General features: G+C 38.4%; 1 protein-coding gene across 3 annotated transcripts in view; it reads right to left on the bottom strand.

Annotated features, from left to right (window-relative positions):
* Window positions 1-21,946, bottom strand: part of tsnare1 (T-SNARE Domain Containing 1) — a 283,761-nt gene that overhangs the window by 213,101 nt on the left and 48,714 nt on the right. For all 3 annotated transcript variants that reach the window (XM_049480129.1, XM_049480130.1, XM_022673881.2), the window contains one exon: window positions 13,126-13,255. In XM_049480129.1, coding sequence (XP_049336086.1) covers window positions 13,126-13,210 — 85 coding nt within the window. In that variant the 5' untranslated portion in view covers window positions 13,211-13,255. The remainder of the gene's footprint in view (window positions 1-13,125; window positions 13,256-21,946) is intronic.

Here is a 21,946-nt window from a genome sequence, read left to right as displayed (position 1 = left end):
CTTCTGCTTTAGAAGGCTCTTAGCAACTAGTTTTGTCTTCAGCAGCTGAGATGCACGCTGCTCAGTGATGTTCAGATTAGGGTGCCGACCTCTATTCCACTTTCTGGTGCAGAAAAGACTCCTAATTTGCTTTAGCAGTCTGCTTTGGGATCACTGTCCTGCCGAGAGGTGAAAGGTCACGTAATGTGTTTTGAGGTTTGATTTGGTTGGATCTGAGCGGTGAAGAAGTTTCTATTCACTGCCGTCAGTAAGCATTCACACCTCACACCTTCACAACCTCACACCTTCAGCTGATGTCTTCTGTGATTTGAGAAGTGAAACTTCTGCAGAAGTTCTGATTGGCTTCTTGCAATAAAAGGCCAGACCCTTAGAAATTCAAAACCTAAAGATAGATGTCGTTGAGCTTTCTGAGGTCTGGTAACGGTCAAGTAATAGAACGTGTGATTTTTGAAGTTCACACAAGAGCTGCAAAAATCTTAATGACTGTCCTGAGGATTGATGAGCACAGCTGGTGATTTGAAGTGAATAAAACACTGTGAATGTTCTTTTGTGTAGTGAAGAGCCAATCCACAATTTTTCAGTTTTCATTATTGATTATAGTTCTAGGCAATTAAGGCCTAAAAAAATTATCTTCGATTTTTTTCTACAAAAATGTTGATTTTAATCGTAACCAACCTACTAAATATCAAACTACAGATGACAAAGAAATGATTCAAAGCTAGCTTTACCTGAAAAAAATAATAAATAAATAAATAAATAAATAAATAAAATTCGCTGATATTTCATGAAATAATCATTTGATCTATTTGGTGTTCAGACACTTTGAGTTAATTCGACTCATTGAATGAATCAATGGTTTAAAATATTGAATTATACGCTGGATTATACTTCAGAACGCGAGTTTGTGACTGAAAATTGAGAAATAACTGGAGGTGGAAAAAGTACTGAAAAAGTGTAATTAAGTAAAAGTACCTTTACTTTGCTAAAATTCTACTCAAGTAAAAGTACTCTAAAATTCTACTCAAGTAAAAGTAAAAAAGTACCCATCTAAAGATGTACTCGAGTAAAAGTAAAAAGTACTCAATTTAAAATGTACTTTGAGTAAAAGTTACATAGTTACTTTACAAAAATTTATTATTTTTTTTTTTTAATGAACTATTATTGCACATAATAATTTGGACCTTGCAGGCAGTATTTCTTCAGACCACCCCATAAAACAAGTGGCATAGATTTCTATGATCCATTTTTTTCTTTACTATTAAAAAGTTATGGTAATATAGGTGACTATAAACTGTAATTTTATAGGAAGTTTTGAAAGCTGACAGCTCTGTCCGGCGGGGCACATTTTGTATTGCATGAGGACGTTATTGCCTGGTTATTCTCTGCATGAGCATCCGTGCCATTTTTTAATTTTTTTTTTAATTCAGACAATTGTTTTTTTCCCAGCATTTTATTTTTAACTCAGTAATGAGGAGATTTCCAATGAAGCAAAGTTTATAACATGTGTCAAAATGTACTTGAGTAAAAGTAAAATTACCTATTTTAAAAACTACTTTAAAAATTACAAATTACTCATTAAATCTACTCAATTACAGTAACTTGAGTAAATGTAATTCATTACTTTCCACCTCTGGAAATAACACACTAAATGAAGCAATGAAGGTGTGTCGTGCACGTTGCGCGTGCTCAGTACAGGTACCTGCCTGCAAATCCAACTTTTATGTTAAAAATAAACAGAATAAGAATAAAATAACATTACTGTTCCCTTTAAATTACCTGCTGCTGCACCTTCACAGTGTTAACACACAGGTCAGTATCTTCTGCGGAGATGCATAAAAGCACATGACTCTTAAAGGGAATGACAAATGACACACTGATTGGCTTATTTTACGTTATGCCCAAAACACACCCATGATTAATTAAGAGAATTAGTGCATTACTTTTGCGCATTTCGCGCCACACTACACTTATTTTTTGCCCGCTTATAATACCAAAAGCACACCAACACCTGTGCGCTACTGATCACTAAAGCAAAGCCCCATTTTATCCTAACCCACATAAAACACGACATTCACGACAAGTTCATGAATGACACTGCAAACTACAGTTGAATCACTTTAATCAAGGTTTTTATCTACAATTAATAATAGTAATAAACCACATTCCAATCCACAGTTCCAGTGTGATGCAATCTCAACAGCTCCAAGTCCGAGTTTAAATGCCTCCCCCCGTGTTTAAAGCCAGTCAGCACCCACGGCTGCAGTGATTAACCTCTGACACGACACCCGAGGCACTTCAATAATCCATCAGCAAACACACTGTGGGGAATTATCCCGCTCTGAGACTCTGAGCAAACACAAAACCCTCTCTCTCTCTGCTCCCTGCATGTCTCACGCGCAGCACTGCTGAGTGTTTACGAGAGACAGACAGAGAGAGACAGAGAGAGAGTTGTCCTCCATCTGTGAGACAAGACCCCCAATCTCACGTTTGCTCTCCTCTGTCAGGATCACGCGAGTGCAGCGGCCAAGCACGCTCCAGCTCTGGCACTGTGCACAACCTGCTGGAGCTGCAGTGTCCCTTCATTAGGTTCTCCATATGAGCATGCCCAGTGTGTGGCGTTCAGAGCCCTCTGATAACCAGGCATCTGTAGCTCGGCTCAGGCCGTCACCCCATGCCTGAGTGACACGACTCTGACTGAGGTCCACCGTGGAGAAAAGCCTGAGTGATATGGATTATACGGGTTCTGAGAGTGTAAAAGTGAATAGGTTTAAAAAGAAAAAAAAAAAAAAAAAGGTTTAGTATTGTGCAAGCAGTAAGGTAGTTTCAGCATTAGAATCATTATCATCATCATTAACATTTATATTATTGGTTAATTGTCATGCTACTACCTTTTTGCTGCTAATGCAAAAAAAAAAATATAAAGTCTGTGCACTGTTCTCAATTTCAATAGCACATCAACACAGAGGAAGATTACAGTATTTTTCGCTCTATAAGGTGCACTTAAAATCCGTTAATTTTCCCAAAAATGGTTAGTGTGCCTTATATATATTAGTTAGTGAACCTTATGTATGAATTTGTCACTCTGCAAAAAGACTTTTTTCCCAGCAGCCTCAGTCTCAGAACCACAGTGACTCTGAGAGTCACGTGTCTTTCAAGCGATCTGCATCACCAAGCTACTGATTGATTGCTAATCACCTTCACCTGGTCTTCCCAGTATAAATACTCCCCTAGTTCAGCACCTATTGTTGCTGTGTATTATTTAGTTTCTCTAGATCTATACAAACTGTTCTTTCTTGTTTTTTGATTCTCTGTTTCTTCACCTTTTTTCTGCCTACTGTTTACTCTATGATTTCTGGTTACCGACTTCTACTTCTCTCTTGACTACTCTCTTGCCTTCTCCCTGTTGTTTGATTCTCTTTACCCAGCCCTGTCAATAAACCTGTGTTTTCTAATCAGTTTGTCTCCCCGGCTCCTGGTATTCATTATAGAATTCTTGTAACCAGTCTCAGTCAGTTTCTTCAAATTTCCCAAACTCAACAGATTACATATTTATATTACTAAATATCAGTCATTTCCATGTTTAAACAACATATAAACATTTGAATGCTTTTTAAATCTCATGTTTAGCTGTTTCTTTCATTTTTAGAGATGAAGGACATGGCATAAATAATTGTTGACTAATCGACTCGTTGAAAAAATAATCAACTACCAAAATAATCATTAGTTAGAGCCCTATTCTCCAGCACCGAGACTAGAGGAATAGTAGCATTAGCCGCTAATCGCGCTAATCGCTAGCTCTTTTGCTCGCTCTTTCGTTGTTCAGAAGTGGGTAATATCAGCATGTACCCTGCTGCTAACACAGGCTAGCATTTCTGGAGCAGCACAAGCGCTATTGATTAGCTGCTAATGCTAATGCTGCTGCACCCAGCCTTAGGGGAAATCTGGAACTCTAAGCTTACTGTAAATAAATGAAATCACTATATTATCCCAAATAAACAGTTTTCAGGAGAGAAATCTGTGTAGATTAACATCCATCTTTTTTTTTCGTTTACTTAACTTAGCTTTTAGTCTTGCCACCCAGTTGTGAGACCTGCTGAATTAGAAGAAAAAGATGGCAACACCCCTGATCCTTACTAGTGTTGCAAAATGCGCCTTATGTATGAATATAGGCCAAAAAATAGACGTTTATTATGGTATGGAATGGTATGGTTGAAAATACTATACATCAATATTATTTTATATACCAATATAATTTATTTATTTGCAGATATATTTTTTATATGCGCTAACAATGAAATTACATGTTGACCTATAATTGTGCAAGAATAATAAAATTTGTGTCAAAAAAATGGATTGTCAGCATTGTTGATTATGTTGACTAATCGTTGCAGCCCTAGGAGTGACTATTAAATAGTGGTGAAAACACAAATAAATTCGGACACTTAATCATTTCATTACGTAAGAAGGGTCCGCACCGGTCACATACATAAACACGTGAAACGCTGAGCGGTGTTTAAAACCCTGTTCACACACAAACTGAATCAAACTGAATTCTGAATTAAACTTTTTCTCTTCATGTTTGAATTCTGTGACTGTTAAATTACGGTATTAAGAGACATAAGCCCAACATTAATTAACTACACTGGAAAATATATGAAATTTACAGCTTCCAGAGGCTCACAGTGTTGCCAGATTGGGTGGTTTTTTTCCATATTGGAGGGTTTTGTTTGAAATTGGCTTGGGGAAACGTGATTTAACGGGTGGGAAAAATGTCAAATGCCAAGACTTTTGCTAAGCCACAAGTTGTTGGGGAAATTTTCATCAGGCTCATCCTTGTTCTTGATAGCTAAACTGACAGAGACATAGCAGCTAGTTCTGCTCTTGGAAACCAGAATGCACAGTTGTGCTGTTGGTTATCATGTATGAGTAGTTACTACTTCGTTTGCTGGTAAGTTTACTTTTATTTTGTTGCATTTTTGACTGCATAGGACCATGTATCTCATAAAATGCATTAAACACATAGAAAAATGCAGATACAATGATGTCCTGTTTTGTAAATACTGATCTGTATATATTTAAGATATTAGCATTATATTTTAAGGCCATTGGGTAATAAAACCTGTAATATTGTTAATATGCTAAACATTATTTATATGCTTGGTTTTGTTTTTGGGTGGTTTCTTTGCATTTTACCTGGACAACAGTGCAACAATTTGGCAACCCTGGTGGCCCGCATTCAGTTTTGTTCGTTCCGCAGTTGGTTGCTTAGTAATGAGAGTATGATGTTTTTTGTAAATTATGATGCATTGTGGGAGTTTATAGTGCTCTAAAAATCACGTTACAATTTCACTTCAGGATTCAAACACTGACATTCTCAATAGTGCCCTAAAATGTAAATAAGGAGCCATTTGGTCACAGCCACAGTATATTATTACTACCATGACTTTAGATCACTGATATATGGTGAAATTTTCTGTATTTTTCACACTATTATATGGATTATAAGGCACACTATTAATAAAAAGTGCATTGTGTGACACAAATAAGGAACAATGGTGTCTCCATGTATTCCTTCTAATTCATAGCAAAGTTATAAGCATAGTAAGTTAAGTAAACAAAATCGTAATTCTGAAAAACAAAGGTTTAAACTGTTTATTTGGGTGAGTAAAGCACTTCCATTTATTTACAGTAAGCTTAGATTTGCAGATATTCAATAATGCCAAACAACAGCGCTACAATGTGAAACCCAGAGTGTTCCAGTAAACCAGGAAGCTATTAGCTAGCGGTTCGTCCCATGTAGCTTGTTTTAACATGGTAAACGTGCAGACTACAGTCCAACATACTCATATCTGAACAGCGAAAGAGCTAGCATGATTAGCGTGTAATGCTAATGCTGCTCCAGCAGCGCTAGCTGGGGTTAGCAGTAGGCTACAGTCCAATAATACTCTCCTCTGAACGGCAAAAGAGCTAACGCTTAGCGCAGTTAACAGCTAATGCTCAAGCCTCTGTGCTGGAGAAACTAAACTGAAACTCCTGTATAATGTACTTTAGTGGAGTGGTTTTACTACTGCTTAAAACCAGACTGGTAGAATTCATACATAAGGCGCCCTGACAATTTTTGTAAAATTAAAGGATTTTAAGTGTGCCTTATAGTGTGAAAAATACGGTAACACATCACATAAAAAAGCATATTGCTCGGTCAGGTTTTATCCTATCCCACAGGTACCCTGCAGTGTTCTTTGGCTCGCCATCGGGCATGGCAAAAGTCATGGGACACAAGACCAGTTCCTGCCATATGACCTGGCATGTCAGTGTATACAGACCGTGATGTGCTCCACAGCCTGGAGAATCAACCCTAGTCTCCTACTGCAAAAGCAATGTTATTACCCACTACACTACATTAATCCAGATGATAGGCCAGCTGTGTCCTGCAACGAAGGGTCAATGTCTCTGTGTGAGTCCACAGCGAGAAAAACACAGGCGGTGATAAACCCTCCAACGGTCAGTGGCCAACGGTTCACACCGTGTCTTAAATGCCCACGTGAAGCTCAAGAAAAACAGAAAGACGGACAGAAAAACGTAACACAGACAAAAACAATATAAAAGAGAGAGACAGAGATAGAGAGAGAGAAAGTGGGGATGTGTGTGTGAGAAATAGAAGGCATATTGTCCCTGTCCAATGAAAAAAAAGAAGCATCTCCAAAACATTAACTTAACAATAGTGCTCGGCGGTATGGTCAAAAATGCATATTACAGTATTCTGACAGTTTCTCGGTATATCACAGTATGTTTTATTATTATTATTTATTCATAGTTTTTTGCATGACTGGGTTTAACATAGGGTTGTGACTTATTCTACTGTTAGGGGTACATACAATATCAAACATTAAGGTTTTAAATTAAGGGCGTTTTCACACCAGCACTATTTGGTCCGGTTAAAAGGAACTCTGGTCCGTTTGTAACTTTAGTGCGGTTCGATTGAGTAGGTGTGAAAACAGTAATCGCACTTGGTTGCGGATCAAAAGAACCGGACCGAGACCAGCTAGAGGAGGTGGTCTCGGTCCGGTACCAAACGAACTCTGGAGAGGTTCGCTTTGGTGAGAACGTGATCCGGTCTCGATCGGATCCAGCTATTAAATATAAGCCATTTATTTGAGCTAAACTGCTGATAAAGCAAGCACAGTTTAAACTGATATATTAGCCAGATAACGCTAATTACCACAGCTGTGAACTGTGTCCATGCATGCGCCGTCTGCGCTGCATTCACTGCTCACAGCCGCGTGACCCTGTGTTTGAAAGTGCAGCGCTTCAGCGTTCAGTGTTAAAGCACAGATATTTGCGCTGGAACACAAAATCCTCTCTCTGTATTTACTTTTTTCGTATATTTATATTTAACGTTCTCCCGTGTCAGACAGCTCTGACCAATCAGAAGACACAGGCTGCTCGCGTGGTTTTTTGATGCGCATTTTGGTGCGTTTACATTTATGCCTATGTGAAACCAGACCGAACAGAGCGAGAAAACGCTACAAGTAAACGAACTCATTAACTGATTCGGACCAGAGAAACGAACTACAGGTGTGAAAACGCCCTAAGGCTTTACTATTGGGTTTACTTTGTCCCGCAAAATTACACAATAAATGAATAAATCAGACTTCATTAGCAGAAAAACAGCTGAAGAATTTAAACAATAGACTTTAAAAATGGATAAGCCAAGAACCATTTTAACATGGCTTTCTTTACAAAGCTTAGTATTCAAAATGTATATTTATTGCACAAATAAGACACACGTTTACTATCAATGTACAGTGGGTTATTATTGAAGTCATTAGAGTCATTGTAGTATTTAAGCAGCTGTTTATCAGTTTATCACATTTCCCCTGGTTCTCCAGTTAATAAATACCTTTAGTTCAGTGTGCATTAATATTATCCTTCACTCTACAGTATTAATATATTTTAAATGAATTTAGTTACTCATAATGTAAGGAATGACAGCAGAAGCTGCAGCAGTTCTGTTCTCATGTTTCTCCAGGCAGACCAGTGTGACCCACAGAGCTGACGTTAGCTTCTTTGATGGCGCTCTACACTTCCACACAGCGCTCTGCAGCGTCTCTAGTGGTATGGCGGTATTGGAAAAATGCATACCGGTTCAAGTTTTCCCTACAGCAGGAGTCACTAATAGGCGGACCGTGGTCCGGGTCCGGACCCAGACATTGTCCAATCCAGACCCAAAACGATAAACTACTGAGTGATTTAATTCTGACCGTGTTCATTTAAACCAGCGGAATGTTTATTGTCTTTATGGTTTACATGCTTCACAGCGCAGTAAACGTACAGACCAATCACGTGTGCTGTACGATCACCAAACGCTCTCCTCAGCCAATCAGATCTGTGCAGATGTGAGAGCACAGAGCCGGTGAGAATTCGGAAAATAAAGCGAGAAAAGCTAATACAGATGGTGCGCACCAGAAAAAAAACAACATTAAAATACTACAGCTATAAAACATACTAACAGTAATGTAACCGAGCGGTGGAGGAATTAAAGAGAATTTTACCCACAACATAATAAAGTATGCTACAGTTATAATATTAAATAAAATAAAACTGCTTTTAAAAAAAACAAAAAACAAAAAAAAACTGATATTTTGGTCAAGTTCAGCAAACATTTCTCCATATATTGTGTGATTTATCATTCATGTAATTATGATCATATTAATTATTAATAGAATAAATATAGCATTTAAAAAATAAATTAACATACAGATTCACATTATTAGACTCTCTATGTTAAATTATTGAGGGTGTTTCCATTTATTTTATGATAAGTTGATAATGTAATTATTGTGACCTATTTAAAACAATAAATATTGTTGAAATATACTAGTATGTGTAATTTGTTTTGTCTTTCAGTTGTTGATAAAACACTGACAGAACTACTATAGGCTTTTTCAGTAAACAGAATAAAACACTGAATTATAACACAAGTTAACATTGGCGACGAATACCCCTGCCCAACAGTATAGCGTATGAACCTGTATACCACCCAGCACTAGTTAACAGAATAAAATGAAACCTTCTTAACCATCAGTGGAAGTCATTGTAAAAGGAGTTTATTTCAAGTCACTTTGAAGCAGGTCTAAAGGTGCATTCATTAAAAATGGCGCAGTGCAAGGGACAATTTAGGTGGTTAAATTATGGAGTACAAACATATGAACGTGGACAAGCTGCAGAGCGCAAACCCGACTTTTAACTTTACCTATAAACAGAATAAAACATTTAAATAACATTGCTGTTCCCCTAAATTGAGTTGTTTGCCTTCACAGTGTGAACGCGAAGGTCAGTATCCTCTGCTGAGATGCACAAAGCGACACACTGTTAAGATACAAACGTGCCAAAGTCAGAGCTCACCTGGCTCTTAAAGAGAATGACAAGCGGCAGAGTGATTGGTTTATTCCATGTTACACCCAAAACACCCATGATTAATTAAGAGAACTACTACATGCCTTTGCACATTTTTTTTGTGCCCTCATGATACTAAAGACACACAGACACGCCCTAAATCCAGCTGCGTGAACCACAATTGACTTGTGTGCTAAAGATTGCTAAAATAGGGCCCCATGTCTTAAATGTAGAAAATGAGCTCCATGAAAAAAGAAAGACAGAGAAAGAGAGAAAAAGAATGCTTAAATGTCCACATGAATAAAAAAAAACTGAAAATGATAAACATAGACAGAGCTGACAGAACCTGAGAGGAGATTTCTCAGAAGGTAAATAAAAGACTTTAAAAGAAGTTTGAGTCTACAGCGTGGAACTGTTTTATACAATAGATCACAACCTGAAGCTCAAGGAAAAATGTTTAACAAAAAAAAAAAATGGAAACGACAATCAGACATGGAGACAGACAGACAGAAAAAAGGTAACAAAGGTGCAAGAGACACAATAAAGTAGTCAAGAGGGTGAGAGATATGCAGTGAAAAAGAGGGAGTGAAAGAGATAGAGATAGAGAGATAGAGAGAGAGAGAGAGAGAGAGAGAGAATGCATATGCTGGAAGAAGCTGAAAGGCTTGGCAGGAGGGAGGAGGAGAAAGATTAGCTCGACTGACAACTCCATTAGAGACTTAACCTCAGCTTTGATCATCTTCTGAGCCCCTCTTCAGCCGGGCTGACGCGAGAGCGCCGATACACGGCGAAAGCTGACAGGCTCCTGAGCGCAGGTCCGCCTGTGATCAAAGAGCTGTCTCTAATGACTGGAGCTGCAGCACTCGCTCGCCGCTCCTCTGGGACAGGCAGCAGCCAAGAGCTCTACCTCAACTCCAACCTAATCTCTCTCTCTTTCTCTCTCTCTCTCGCCCAGTCATTTTACTCTCGGAGGATGATGTCTCATGAGTGCTTTTTCTTGGGTCATGTTTGCTAAAGTTTTGCTAAATATTTGTCTTACACGTTTGCATGTGGGAGTTCTGGAAGCTTTTTTATTTTTCCTGTTACAGGAATGTGATTTTGGCTCTTACTGTTCAGCTCTAATTTAATATGTTTCCATCCACCAACAAATACTGAAATAAATCACACCTCACCATCCTCTACAAACAGCACAGATGCTTCCTTTCATCCCTCCCTAGCCCAATGCCCACTGAAACACACATTTATACACACACACATTAATAAATTGGTATTCATACTTTGAAACAACATTTAATGTTAAATGGTTGTGCAAACATTGAAGCTTAAAATAATTAAAATTTTATTTTCTCCCCAATTTAAACAGCCAATTACCCATCCCACTCATTAGGTCTCCACCTATCACTAGTGATGCCCCAACACCAGGAGTGTGTTGATGCAGCATTGCCGAGTAGCATCAGAGTGCACTCAGAGAAAAGCGCAGCAACTGGGTTCCGATACATCAGCTCACAGATGCCTTGCTGAGCGACATCACCCTTTGGAGAGATGTGGGGAGAAAGTGCCATCTACCCACCCAAGGAGAGAGCAAGGGCAATCATGCTCAATCAACCAAATGAACTGCAGACAAGAAATCACTTGTTAGGTGTCAGTGTTAATGATTCAATAATAATAAAGAGACTGGTTGAAAATGGTCTCCATGAGAGTTCCAAGGCAAAAACACTGCTGACCAAAAAAAAACAATGACCCATCTCACATTAGCCGAAACACATCTTGATGATCCCCAGAACTTTGGGTAAATATTTTTTTTAATATTACTGAATGTAAAACATGATGGTGGTAGTGTGATGGTCTGGGGCTGCTTTGATGCTTCAGGTTTGGACGACTTGCTGTAAGAGATGGAAGCAGGAATTCTGCTGTTGACTAGTCAATCCTGAAGGAGAATATCCGGCCATCTGTTCCTGACCTCAAGCTCAGGCATACTTGGGTTCTACAGCAGGACAATGATCCAAAGCACACAAACAATTCCACCTCTGAATGACTTAAAAAAAATTATAAAATGAAGGTTTTGGAGTGGTCTAGTCAAAGTCTGATTAAGCTGCTGTGGCTGATTAACATCTTAAACAGGATGTTTATGCACAAAAAACATCCAGAGTGGCTGAAATAAAACAATTATGTAAAGATGCAAAGAAGAAAAATTCCTGTACAGAGATGTGAAAGACTTCTTGCCAGTTATCGGTAAAGCTTGATTGCAAGCCAAGGTATTTTTATATTTTCTCAGTTTATATTCGTCTGATATTAAAGTTTGTTTGATAATCTGAAAAATATCAGTAAGACAAAAAAGCAAAAACAAAAGAAATCTGTAGGGGACAAATACATTTAAAATGCTTTTTTGAATTGTTAAAGGACACCATTAGGAACCTCTACAACTCCATGTCAAGATGTCTGTCATATTGTGTTACACATGCATTACACACAATTTACACACTACTTCTGTATGTGTAGCTCAATAAATATGGCAACCCTTACCTTGTTTCGGAAAGAAGAACACCCTGACATTCCTTTCTGTGTGCAGCTATTTGACGATGAGTGTATATCCAAAATTTGATTACAAATGAGCATTTGTGAGCAAAAACTCCAAACAGGGTTTATAAATAGTTATGTCCAAAGCAATGATATAATGAGGAACTTGCATAAGTGTACTGGTTAGAAAGCATGAGAAAGTACATCAGGTTCAGACCTCGGGCTGTTAAGTGTTTTCTATGACAATGACTCATTTGAGATTGCTGTAATGGAGCTCTTTCTCTCCACTGAGATAGAAACATTGAAATGCAGTATACTGAACGTGTTCATGTGAAGTATGAATTACGTTAATGTTGTTTTGCAGCTGAGAATACTCGTGTTTTCACAAAGCATTGTGAAGTAGTAGATTGTCAGATTGCTGGTGGATTGTTGGTCACAACTCCTTAACTTGCTGTCTTTCTCTGACCTTTGCCACTAGTGCACATTTCTTATTAATAACATACAGGGGTTGGACAATGAAACTGAAACACCTGGTTTTAGACCACAAAAATTCATTGTCCTGACAGACAGTTCTGGTGGAAACAGGAGAGTTGAGGTGCACATTGAATTCTGCCATAATTTGAGCAGCCGTGGTTTTATGTTTTTTGGATACAATCCGGGTTAGCACCTGAACATCCCTTTCAGACAGCTTCCTCTTACTGCGTCCACAGTTAATTCTGTTGGATGTGGTTGGTCCTTCTTGGTGGTGTGCTGACATTACTATGGATACCGTGTCTCTTGATACATCAGAAAGACTTGCTGTCTTGGTCACAGATGCTCCAGCAAGACTAAAATCACATGTATACCTGCTTGGCATTCTGCTTTAACTTTATGTGAGCACTCAAACATTAAGATTGGCACAGTTTACACTAAATGTGTCGCACAGTTACTAAACATGTCTGAATCTGCTGAAGCAGACCTTTGTAAACGAAAAAAAAAGCAAAAAAAAAAAGCCATATGGCTGATTAGTTGCGTAATGATTTATGGAGAGCAAACACAGAATGCGATGCCTTTTTGCAAATGAGTAGAGAATTGCTCTTTGTCTTTGTCAAGTGATTTATGGTATTTTGGTGAACAATACATGATGATAAATAGTATGGCAGAAGCTCACGTTTCTGAAGACACTCGGCGTGGTTAGATTAGAGCAGAGCAGAGAGGTAAATGGGTCTTTACCTACTGGCTGGTAGCCCTGCCTCGTGGGCCCACCAAACGGGTTTCTGCTGCCAAAGGAGCCGCCGTCAATGGATCCATACGACATCCTGGAGCCTCTTCTTGGTTCTCAGGAAAGGAAAATTCTGGGAGTCTGTGTGAAACAAAGAAAAAGAGAAAAGATTATAGTGTAGAGCAGGACTGAACTGTAGGAGATATTATCAAGTTGATATTACTTTCATTATCCCATTCACCTCATATATAAAAGAACTTCTGCCATCCACAGTCAGTGTGAATGTAAATGTAGAATATAGTTATAAGTGAAAATCAGTTTATATTAAGATTTGTGACATAAACTCTTAGTCGGCCTGTAAGTTTAGGTGGACGGCCTTTGTCTTGGTAGGTTTACAGTTGTGCCATACTGGATAATGGATTCAACAGTGCTCTGTGAGATGTTCAAAGCTTGGAAAATCTTTTTATAGCCTAAGTCTGCTTTAAACTTCTCCACAACCTTATTCCTGACCTGTCTGGTGTGTTCTTTGGACTTCATGATGCTGTTTACTTCCCAATATTCTCTTAACCAACCTCTGAGGCCGTCATGGAGGAGCTGTATTTGTACTGAGATTAGATTGTTTTTATTTATAAAAAATGTTTTGAATCATGCAAAATTTTCCTTCCACTTCACAATTATATACTATTTTGTGTTGGTCTTTTTCATTAAATTCCAATTAAATAGATTTATGTTTGTGGTTGTAATGTGACAAAATATGGAAAAGTTTAAGGGGTAGGAATACTTTTCCAAGCCACTGTATATTACTAGTCTAGTCTAGCCTGATTATTACTAGACTAGTAATATAATATTACTACACTCTTAATAAAATAAAAAAGGTTGCAACCAGAAGAAAGTGTCAGACTGCACATCCTGCTATCACAGGAAGATACATGTTACCAGGAACAAGAAATGATTATATAGGAGTGATATGGACAACTATTGGCTACTATTGAGTACAGAAGTAATGTATTGCATATGTAACTTAACACCACATTTGCAAACTTAGCAACTTTGTCGCTATATTTGGCGACTTTTCAGACCATCTGGTGACTTTTTTGGGGGAAAAAAAGCGACTAGCGACAAATATAGGGACTTTTTGGGGTGTTGCTGGAGACTTTTGGAGACTTTGAGATGAAAACCCGTGCTCTTCTTTAGTCACTGTCCTCAGCGAGCAGCGGGTGCTGCCGTGAGCCCCGCCCACAACACTCACAGTGCAGAGCACTGCACATGCCCGAAGCTGCTGCTGACTGACCCCGCCCCGTATTTACAGAGCAGGATGTAAATATTAATGTGTCTTCAGTGTGTCTCAGTCTCAGTCTCAGTCACTCATCATTGAACAATTTGTGCATAATAGGTTTAAAAACTAAAGACAACTTAAAAAAAAAACACCCCACATCTCAGATTCCTAATGTTCCTACTGCCAAAATCAATCCTATGCAGTTTGAATAGAGGTAGGGGCGGAGTGTAGATAGCTCGTCCAATAGCATCACACACATTTTAAGTCAGGTATAGGTTTGGTGATGCAACTTGATATGGCATAGTATCTAGTATAGTATGTGTATCTTGAAGATTATGCGATGGCAGCAGCATGTGGAAGAGCACTGTCCTGTTGGAATCGCACATACAGCGGATTGTGGATTCAGAAAAGGCTACTACAGGTTACTGGTTGCAGGACCTCATTAAGGTAAAGCTGAGCTGTCAAAGTGCCTGTTTAATCACAGACTTTAATCTCCAGAGTCCATTGACTGGAAAAAACTGTCCCTATCCAAATCCTAATTCAAAGGAGGAAGAACAAGGCTTAAACAGAAAAGAACACCTTGCCTACTGTGAAGCATGGTGGTGGGTCAGTCATGCTCTGGGGCTGTTTCGCTTCTTCAAGTACAGGGAATCTCTACTGTGTGGGAGGTACCATGAATTCTGTTATCTACCCGGAGATCTTGGGTGAAAATATCATGCAGTCAGTGACAAAAGCCCTATTTGGAGGGGATTCGTTTCTCACTGGGTCCTGGGGTAGTTTTCTCTTTTATGGGGGGTCCTCATGTGATTTTATTCCCGTCCAGAACGAGCATGTATGTGTTTTTCTCAGATGTCCACTACCGTTGCTATCGGCTTGAACTGACTTAAATCCCATAGAGAATCTCTGGTGGGACTTGAAGAAGGCAGTTGCCACATGAAAGCCCAAGAATATTAAAGAACTGAAAGCATTTGCACATGAGAAACGGGCTAAGATACCTGTAGGTTTAAATCGGATCTCCGGTTGATTCTGCTTTTTACAGAGACCTTAAATATACATTAGGGAAGCACGATTTGACAAGGTAGCACAACTCGACAGAACACCGGTTAAAGCGGGCGAACCCGGGGCTTCAACGAAGCACCGAATCACCAAGTCTGAGGTAAGAGTTTAGTAGCGTTAGTTTAGCTGAAAAAAAAATATATATTATAAATGCTGCGGGGAGTGGACCCCGTGGCAGAGGGGAGGGAGAGTCTACATTTTTACTCGCACCGCAAAAGGCAGGTAGGCGTTCTCTGCTGCAGTGCTGTTAGCCAATCAGAGGCGATATATTTGCATGTATGAATATTTATGAGCAACAGCAACAGTCTCTTTCTTCAGATCTGAAGCAGGGCTAGATAGAAACAAACACCTTTTTTTCACAAAAAATGTCTCACATGGCATTCATTCATACTATGGACCACAAATAGACATTTTAAAATAACTGAAAAAACAATGGAATGATACTTTTTTTAAGTAAATAAAATAAATAAATGCTAAACTTGCTAAACCGTATTCAACCCCCAGTGGGCTGTAAATCCAGAAATGGAACGGTGTGAAATGCTGAAGCCTGAGGCTGTTTGTTCTAATGTAACTGACCAACTGTAAAAGTTGTGGGGTTTTGTGTGCGATTGGACAGGGGGGGGATGTGCAGACTAGCGTGGTTAACAGGGTCTCTGTGTCAAACAGCATTCATTAGCAGCACAGGAGAGGTGTGAGAGCATGGGGAGCATCTGTGACACGCTTTAACCCCCGCACTTCCCTGAGAGTTTGCATGTCTGTATGTACAGTATACTCTAGAAGACGCTTCTTCTTTCAGCCTGAGAGCGAGAGAGTGAGAGAGTGAGCGAGAGAGAGTGTGTCTGCGTGCCAGCGTTAATTAAAACCCATGTAAAACAATGACAAAACACATAGCTTTAAACAGACGCCACCATCTTCCCTTCTACATACCGGATCGCCGCATGATCCAGCGTGGAGCGAGAGCGGTGCAGAAATGTGTGAAATGTTGTTGAAAAGGTTAAATAATACATGGAGGACATGTTTGTGCCCTCAGGGCGGCATGTGCTCGGCTAACGTGGGGATGTCTGGGTGTCAGTCTTTAGCAGCTCTAGCGATATCATCACCCACATCACCACCGTCGTGGCACATACACACCCCCCCACACACACACACCTCATCAAATGTCATCCTCTAGCATTTACATGACCTCAGCTCCTGTCTGAGAGACTGAGTTAGCTTTGGAAGAGGTTCTGGAAAAATATCATCAGTGGTATTCGTGTTTAGCTCGGGACTATTGACAGTGTTTGACAGACCTGCACAACATTTGCCATCCTGCAATCATTAAAACAATAGCTTTTGTATTACTGTATTAATGTAGAAGACAATATGCAAATATGCAAATGAGCCATCTATAAGGCCCAAACCAGGTGTGTTTTACTGTGAGTTCAGGTCCACTTAGGTTGATACAAATAAAATGAAATAAATAACGCCGACTTAATATCAAACACCTTCTCAATACTCGCAATATAGTAAACTATAGTGCATAAGTCACCAGTCGTTAGTCCTGTCCTCCACTTCCCATGATACACCTGCACTCAACTCATTCAGACATTGTCGGATCACATGACTTATCTGTGTTCCGGTTCACCATCGTGCTGATTGCACACACCTGGACTTAGCACTATAAACAGCATTCACTTTCACTCACTCCTTGCCTGATATTGAACCTATTTTACATAACTCTCACATAGCTTTTCTTTACTTAGTTGAGTAAGTAGTTCTTGCCATAATATGGATTAGAACATTACTCAAATAGTGTTATTCACTGTAAAACCAACCTCTTCACAACTTTCAAACTGATGCTCTCAAACACATTAAGAGGCAAGAAATTCAAGTCATTAACTCCTGATGAGTTCAGAACGGCTGTTAACTGAAAACCATTCCAGGTGACTCTGCCTTATAAGGCTGATGAAGAAAATCCAGCCAAGATGTGCAAACTTGCCATCTAAGCAATAGGTGTGACTTTTAAGAATGTAAAATATAAAACATATTCTGGTTTGTTGAACACCTTTTTGTTTACTAAATAACTCCATATGCTTTCCTTTATAGTTTGAATGGAGTCCGTATGAATCTACAATGCAGAAAATCATTAAATAATGAAAAAAATTGAATTTAAAGGGATCAAACTTTTGACTGGTACTTTGAATACAATTTCCTTCATGTCTCTTTTTATGCAGTATTTTTTCGTCCATACAGGGTTTGATACAGACAAACCAAGTCTCCCTGAAGCTGCGGGAGTCTCCCGCATTTCGGTAGTGGCTCCCTGATGCCCGCGAGTTACATATAATCTCCCGGAATTCAGAACGAGTGCCCCAAACGCGCACACAGGCCACAGACTTTTTTTCTCTAATCTCGTGTGGGAAGGAAAGAGAGGAAACAGAGAGGGTTCTGATTGGCCTGTTCTCTGCAAAGAGTCTGTGAGACAGCCAATCAGTTTTTAGTGTGGGCGGGCAGTGTTTTTCCCCCCTCCCAGACGGGAATTGCTCAGTGAGTGAGAGAAAGCAGATCATGTCGGAGGCAGGGCCTTCCAAAAAGAAAAAAGATAAAACTCATTTCACCTCTAAATACTCTAAATTTAATAAAAAAAAAAAAAGTAAATTAATTAAAATAAAAGTAAAGTTTTGTTATCCTTTGGTGTGTGTGCAATTTTTTTTTTTTGGGGGGGGGGGATGGGTTGGGTAGTGGGGGGAGGGTTACCTCCCTGAAATTCCTGCATTGGTGCATCACTAGTTAAAAGACCTAAAGCTTATCTTAGAAAATATATTAAAATAAACTGCATTATGATGAATCACGGGCCAGAAGCAAAAGTTTGGGCACCCTGCATAGTCAGTACAACACATACTTTGTCAAGATTCATCCAAGTAAGAGTCTTTTAATTCCTGTTTAGGGGAAATTGTAGCTTTCAGTTCTAGAAAAATCTAGTAGCTTTTAGTTCTTGAGATTCCTGAGTCTGATTTTGTACTGCACCGCTTCTCTGAACTAATACAAAATACATAAATTTTACGATAAAATAGTTTTTTAGGGAATCTGGGGAAATAAGAGTCTGGATTGTTAGTTTGGGTGTTTTTGCTGTATTTATTCATATGTGTGCGTTTTTGCATAAAAGTCTTTTTTTTTTTAATAAAACTGAATTTCAGAAAGACTTTTAAGATGTTTTAGGTGGAGGTGGCTCTCATTGGCTGATTGTGTGACCTTAAGTAATTGGAGTGTTCTCATTGGTTGTTTTGAAAAGCTAGGATGTTATTAACTTTTGTCTTTTGGCCCTAATAAAAGCCTGTGAATGAAAAAAACACATTGGTTATTTTTTTGTATTTCTAATAAATCGGAAAATTCTCCAGTCAACAAGTGCTCATGTTTTTTTTTCTTTCTTTTTCTATTTTTGATCAGTGAATTTGTTGCCAGGAACCTTGTTGTGCAGTGAAGTTGTGCCAGATCCACCCACTTGTGAAATCTAGCCACATCTAGACTTTTGATGATGCTTAAGTCAGGCTATTGTGAGAGGGCTTTGACAGTAACCAGGAATGATGGAGGCCAAAATAACTGCTTGAAGGATTATTAGAACGGCAAACCTCATTTAGACCTCTACAGACCTTCAGGAGGATTTTTACAGAATATGGAAATGAATTGTGGTGAACTTCGAGCAAGCGACACCTGAATACATATGACCTGTTCAAATACTGACCTAATATGTTCTGCTGGAATTAAATCCAAATTAATATTGCATCATTATTTTTAGAAAAATGTGTCTTTTTTTTTTTTTTTTTAGTTTTTTTTTTACAGTACCATAATATTTTGATCAGGGGTATCTATACAAGGGGTGGGCGATATGGCCCTAAAATAATATCATGATATTTCATGGTATTTTTACGATATTGATATTCTTAACGATATAAGAAAAAACTGAATTACAAAAAAAATTTAAGAATTCGCTACTGCAACAAAATGAAAAACTAATTGTATTATTGTATACAATATAATATGGCACACCCATATGAAATGATCAGATTTGTAACAGAAGTCAATGATCCAGAATGTCATGAAACTAATAATGCACAGCAAATATCTCTCCATATATCCAGGATTAAAGTAAAATAAATGATACTGGACAGATATAATCTGTCCCTAGTGGATATATAATGGGAAATGAGAACAGTGTGATTTTTTCTTTTGCTCAAAACAGCAAAAAAAAATAGTAACCTGATGTGATAATTAGGGGTGAGTGATATATTTCAGGGTTCAATATTTCCATATTTCAGGGTATAATATCGTTCACGATATTCAATAATATTGGCGATATTATCGCGTATGATATGATATGGCACATCCCTAATCTATACTTTTGCCTGCTCCAGTGATGGAGAGTACAGATTGGTGGGAAGCGTCTCCTGTGGTGGGTGTCTCTGAGGAGGCTTGGTAAAAAAACAAAAAGCTGGAGGGGCATCAGGCTTGCACCCCACCCTGCAGGAGACAGTCCACCAGATTAGTTCTGGTTCCGCCACGTGGTCAAATAATCAGATTAAATTTAAGAGAGAGAAAGGATTAATTACTTTTGGCGTCCCATAAACGATTTCAGTGCTTCTTGATTTTGAGCCCAGCTGGTGGGCTACTGCCTCTCGCCTTCTTCTCTTTCTCCTTTTCTCTCTCTCTCTCTCTCTCTCTCTCTCTCTCTCTCTCACACACATAGAAGTGCAAAAAGCATCATCTCTAGCCTTGTTTTCACACATGCGAGATGCATATGCCTCCATATGACTATTTACTGAAACTTGAAACACCGAGTCCATTTGAGCTCCACGAGATCCAAAACGCCCAAACGCGTCTGCTGCTCGCCGACGTGGCCAATAAATTCTTACACTTCAACTTAATCCTACATAACAACGCTGCAAACACTTCTGTTCAACTCTGCATGCAGTAAAGTTAAACTTTAGAAAAACTTTTTTTACTGTATTTATATAAAATGCACAAGTGTTGCATATTAGGGATGCACAATGATATTGAAATTATATCAATATCAGACAATAATAGTTTTTTTTAGATTTAGATTTCATTTGTAAATCCAGGGATCAGAGTCTGGAGGAAGAGTGGAGAGACACACGGGTCTAGGGTAAAGTTTCCACAATCAGTGATGGTTTGGAGAGACATGTCATCTGCTGGTGTTGATCCACTGTGTTCTATCAAGTCTAATGTCAGTGCAGCGTTTTCCCACAAAATCTTACAGCACTTTTTGTTCCCTCTGCTGACAACTTTTATGGAAATGAGGATTTCATTTTCCAGCAGGACAAAAGTACAAATTGGTCTTCTGTAATATTACAATTTTCTAAAACACAGATGTTTGGGTTTTCATTGGCTGTAAACCATAATAATCAACAATAAAATACAATAAACACTTCAAATGTATCACTCTGTAAGGAATACATTTATATAATACATGAATTACTGAAATAAAGTAACTAGTAGATGATATTCAATTTTTTTTAGATGCACCTGTATTTTTGACAGTTTTAAAATCCATGCTCTTAACTGAAGGCCTAGGTACAACAGTCACACTTCTTTAATGATAAATATTTATGTGAATCGTATACATAAAACATTAAAAAAATCATTCATTCTTTAAATCAAATCTTCAAACTGTAATTATTTAAAAAATGAGAAAAAAATTACTAATGTTGTTTGTGATCAAGCTTCTGCCTATTCTGCATATTTACTGTTTTTTTTTTATTAGGCCAGTCTAGGAATGGCAATTAGAGAGATAATACATTTAAAGCTGTTATTTTACAGTAAAAGTGTTACACAATGTTGCTTCAAAGTCAAATTTCAAATTTTAAAGGGGAAATCTGCTGTGAAATAGACTTGAGGTGTAATTAAACATGATAACAACTATAAACTTTTGTCAAATAGTCCACCCCCATCCAAAATACAGCACTTTTAGTCGATGCCTCCAACAGACATACAATGCTAGTGATAGGGGCATAGTGTAGGCCACACAACAAACAAAAATATATATATATATTTTTTTTACATCATTAACAAGCTCAAAGGAGCTCCCCACTTTTCTGGTAGAAATCTGAGGGCCCTGATTTATACACACAGAACACTCATGTACTTCTCTGTATGCCACCATCTTGAAATTTAGTTTTAATAAGTTGGTGGATGAGCAGGAATGAATAGGTAGGATGGGAAAACAGATTGCAAAATTCTACCAATAAAGTTTGGAGCTACTTTGAGCTTGTTAATGGTGTAAAATTAGTGATTTCTTTGCAAGGGCAAATATATGCCCCTATTACTAGCATTGTAAGCATATTGAAAGCATCAGTTAAAAGTGCTGTATTTCAGAATGCTTAGGGTGAATGAAGGTGGGCTATTCGTCAAAAGTTTGTACTCATAATCATGTTTCACTACATCCCAAGTACATTTCACACCAGAATTCTCCTTTAACATCAAATATATGCTCTGAAGTGACACAGGTT

The sequence above is a fragment of the Astyanax mexicanus genome, chromosome 6, assembly GCF_023375975.1.
Source record: "Astyanax mexicanus isolate ESR-SI-001 chromosome 6, AstMex3_surface, whole genome shotgun sequence".
NCBI classification, from domain to species: Eukaryota; Metazoa; Chordata; class Actinopteri; order Characiformes; family Acestrorhamphidae; genus Astyanax; species Astyanax mexicanus.
The sequence above is the reverse complement of the archived record's forward strand: the minus strand, read 5'-3'. Positions and strand labels throughout refer to the sequence as shown.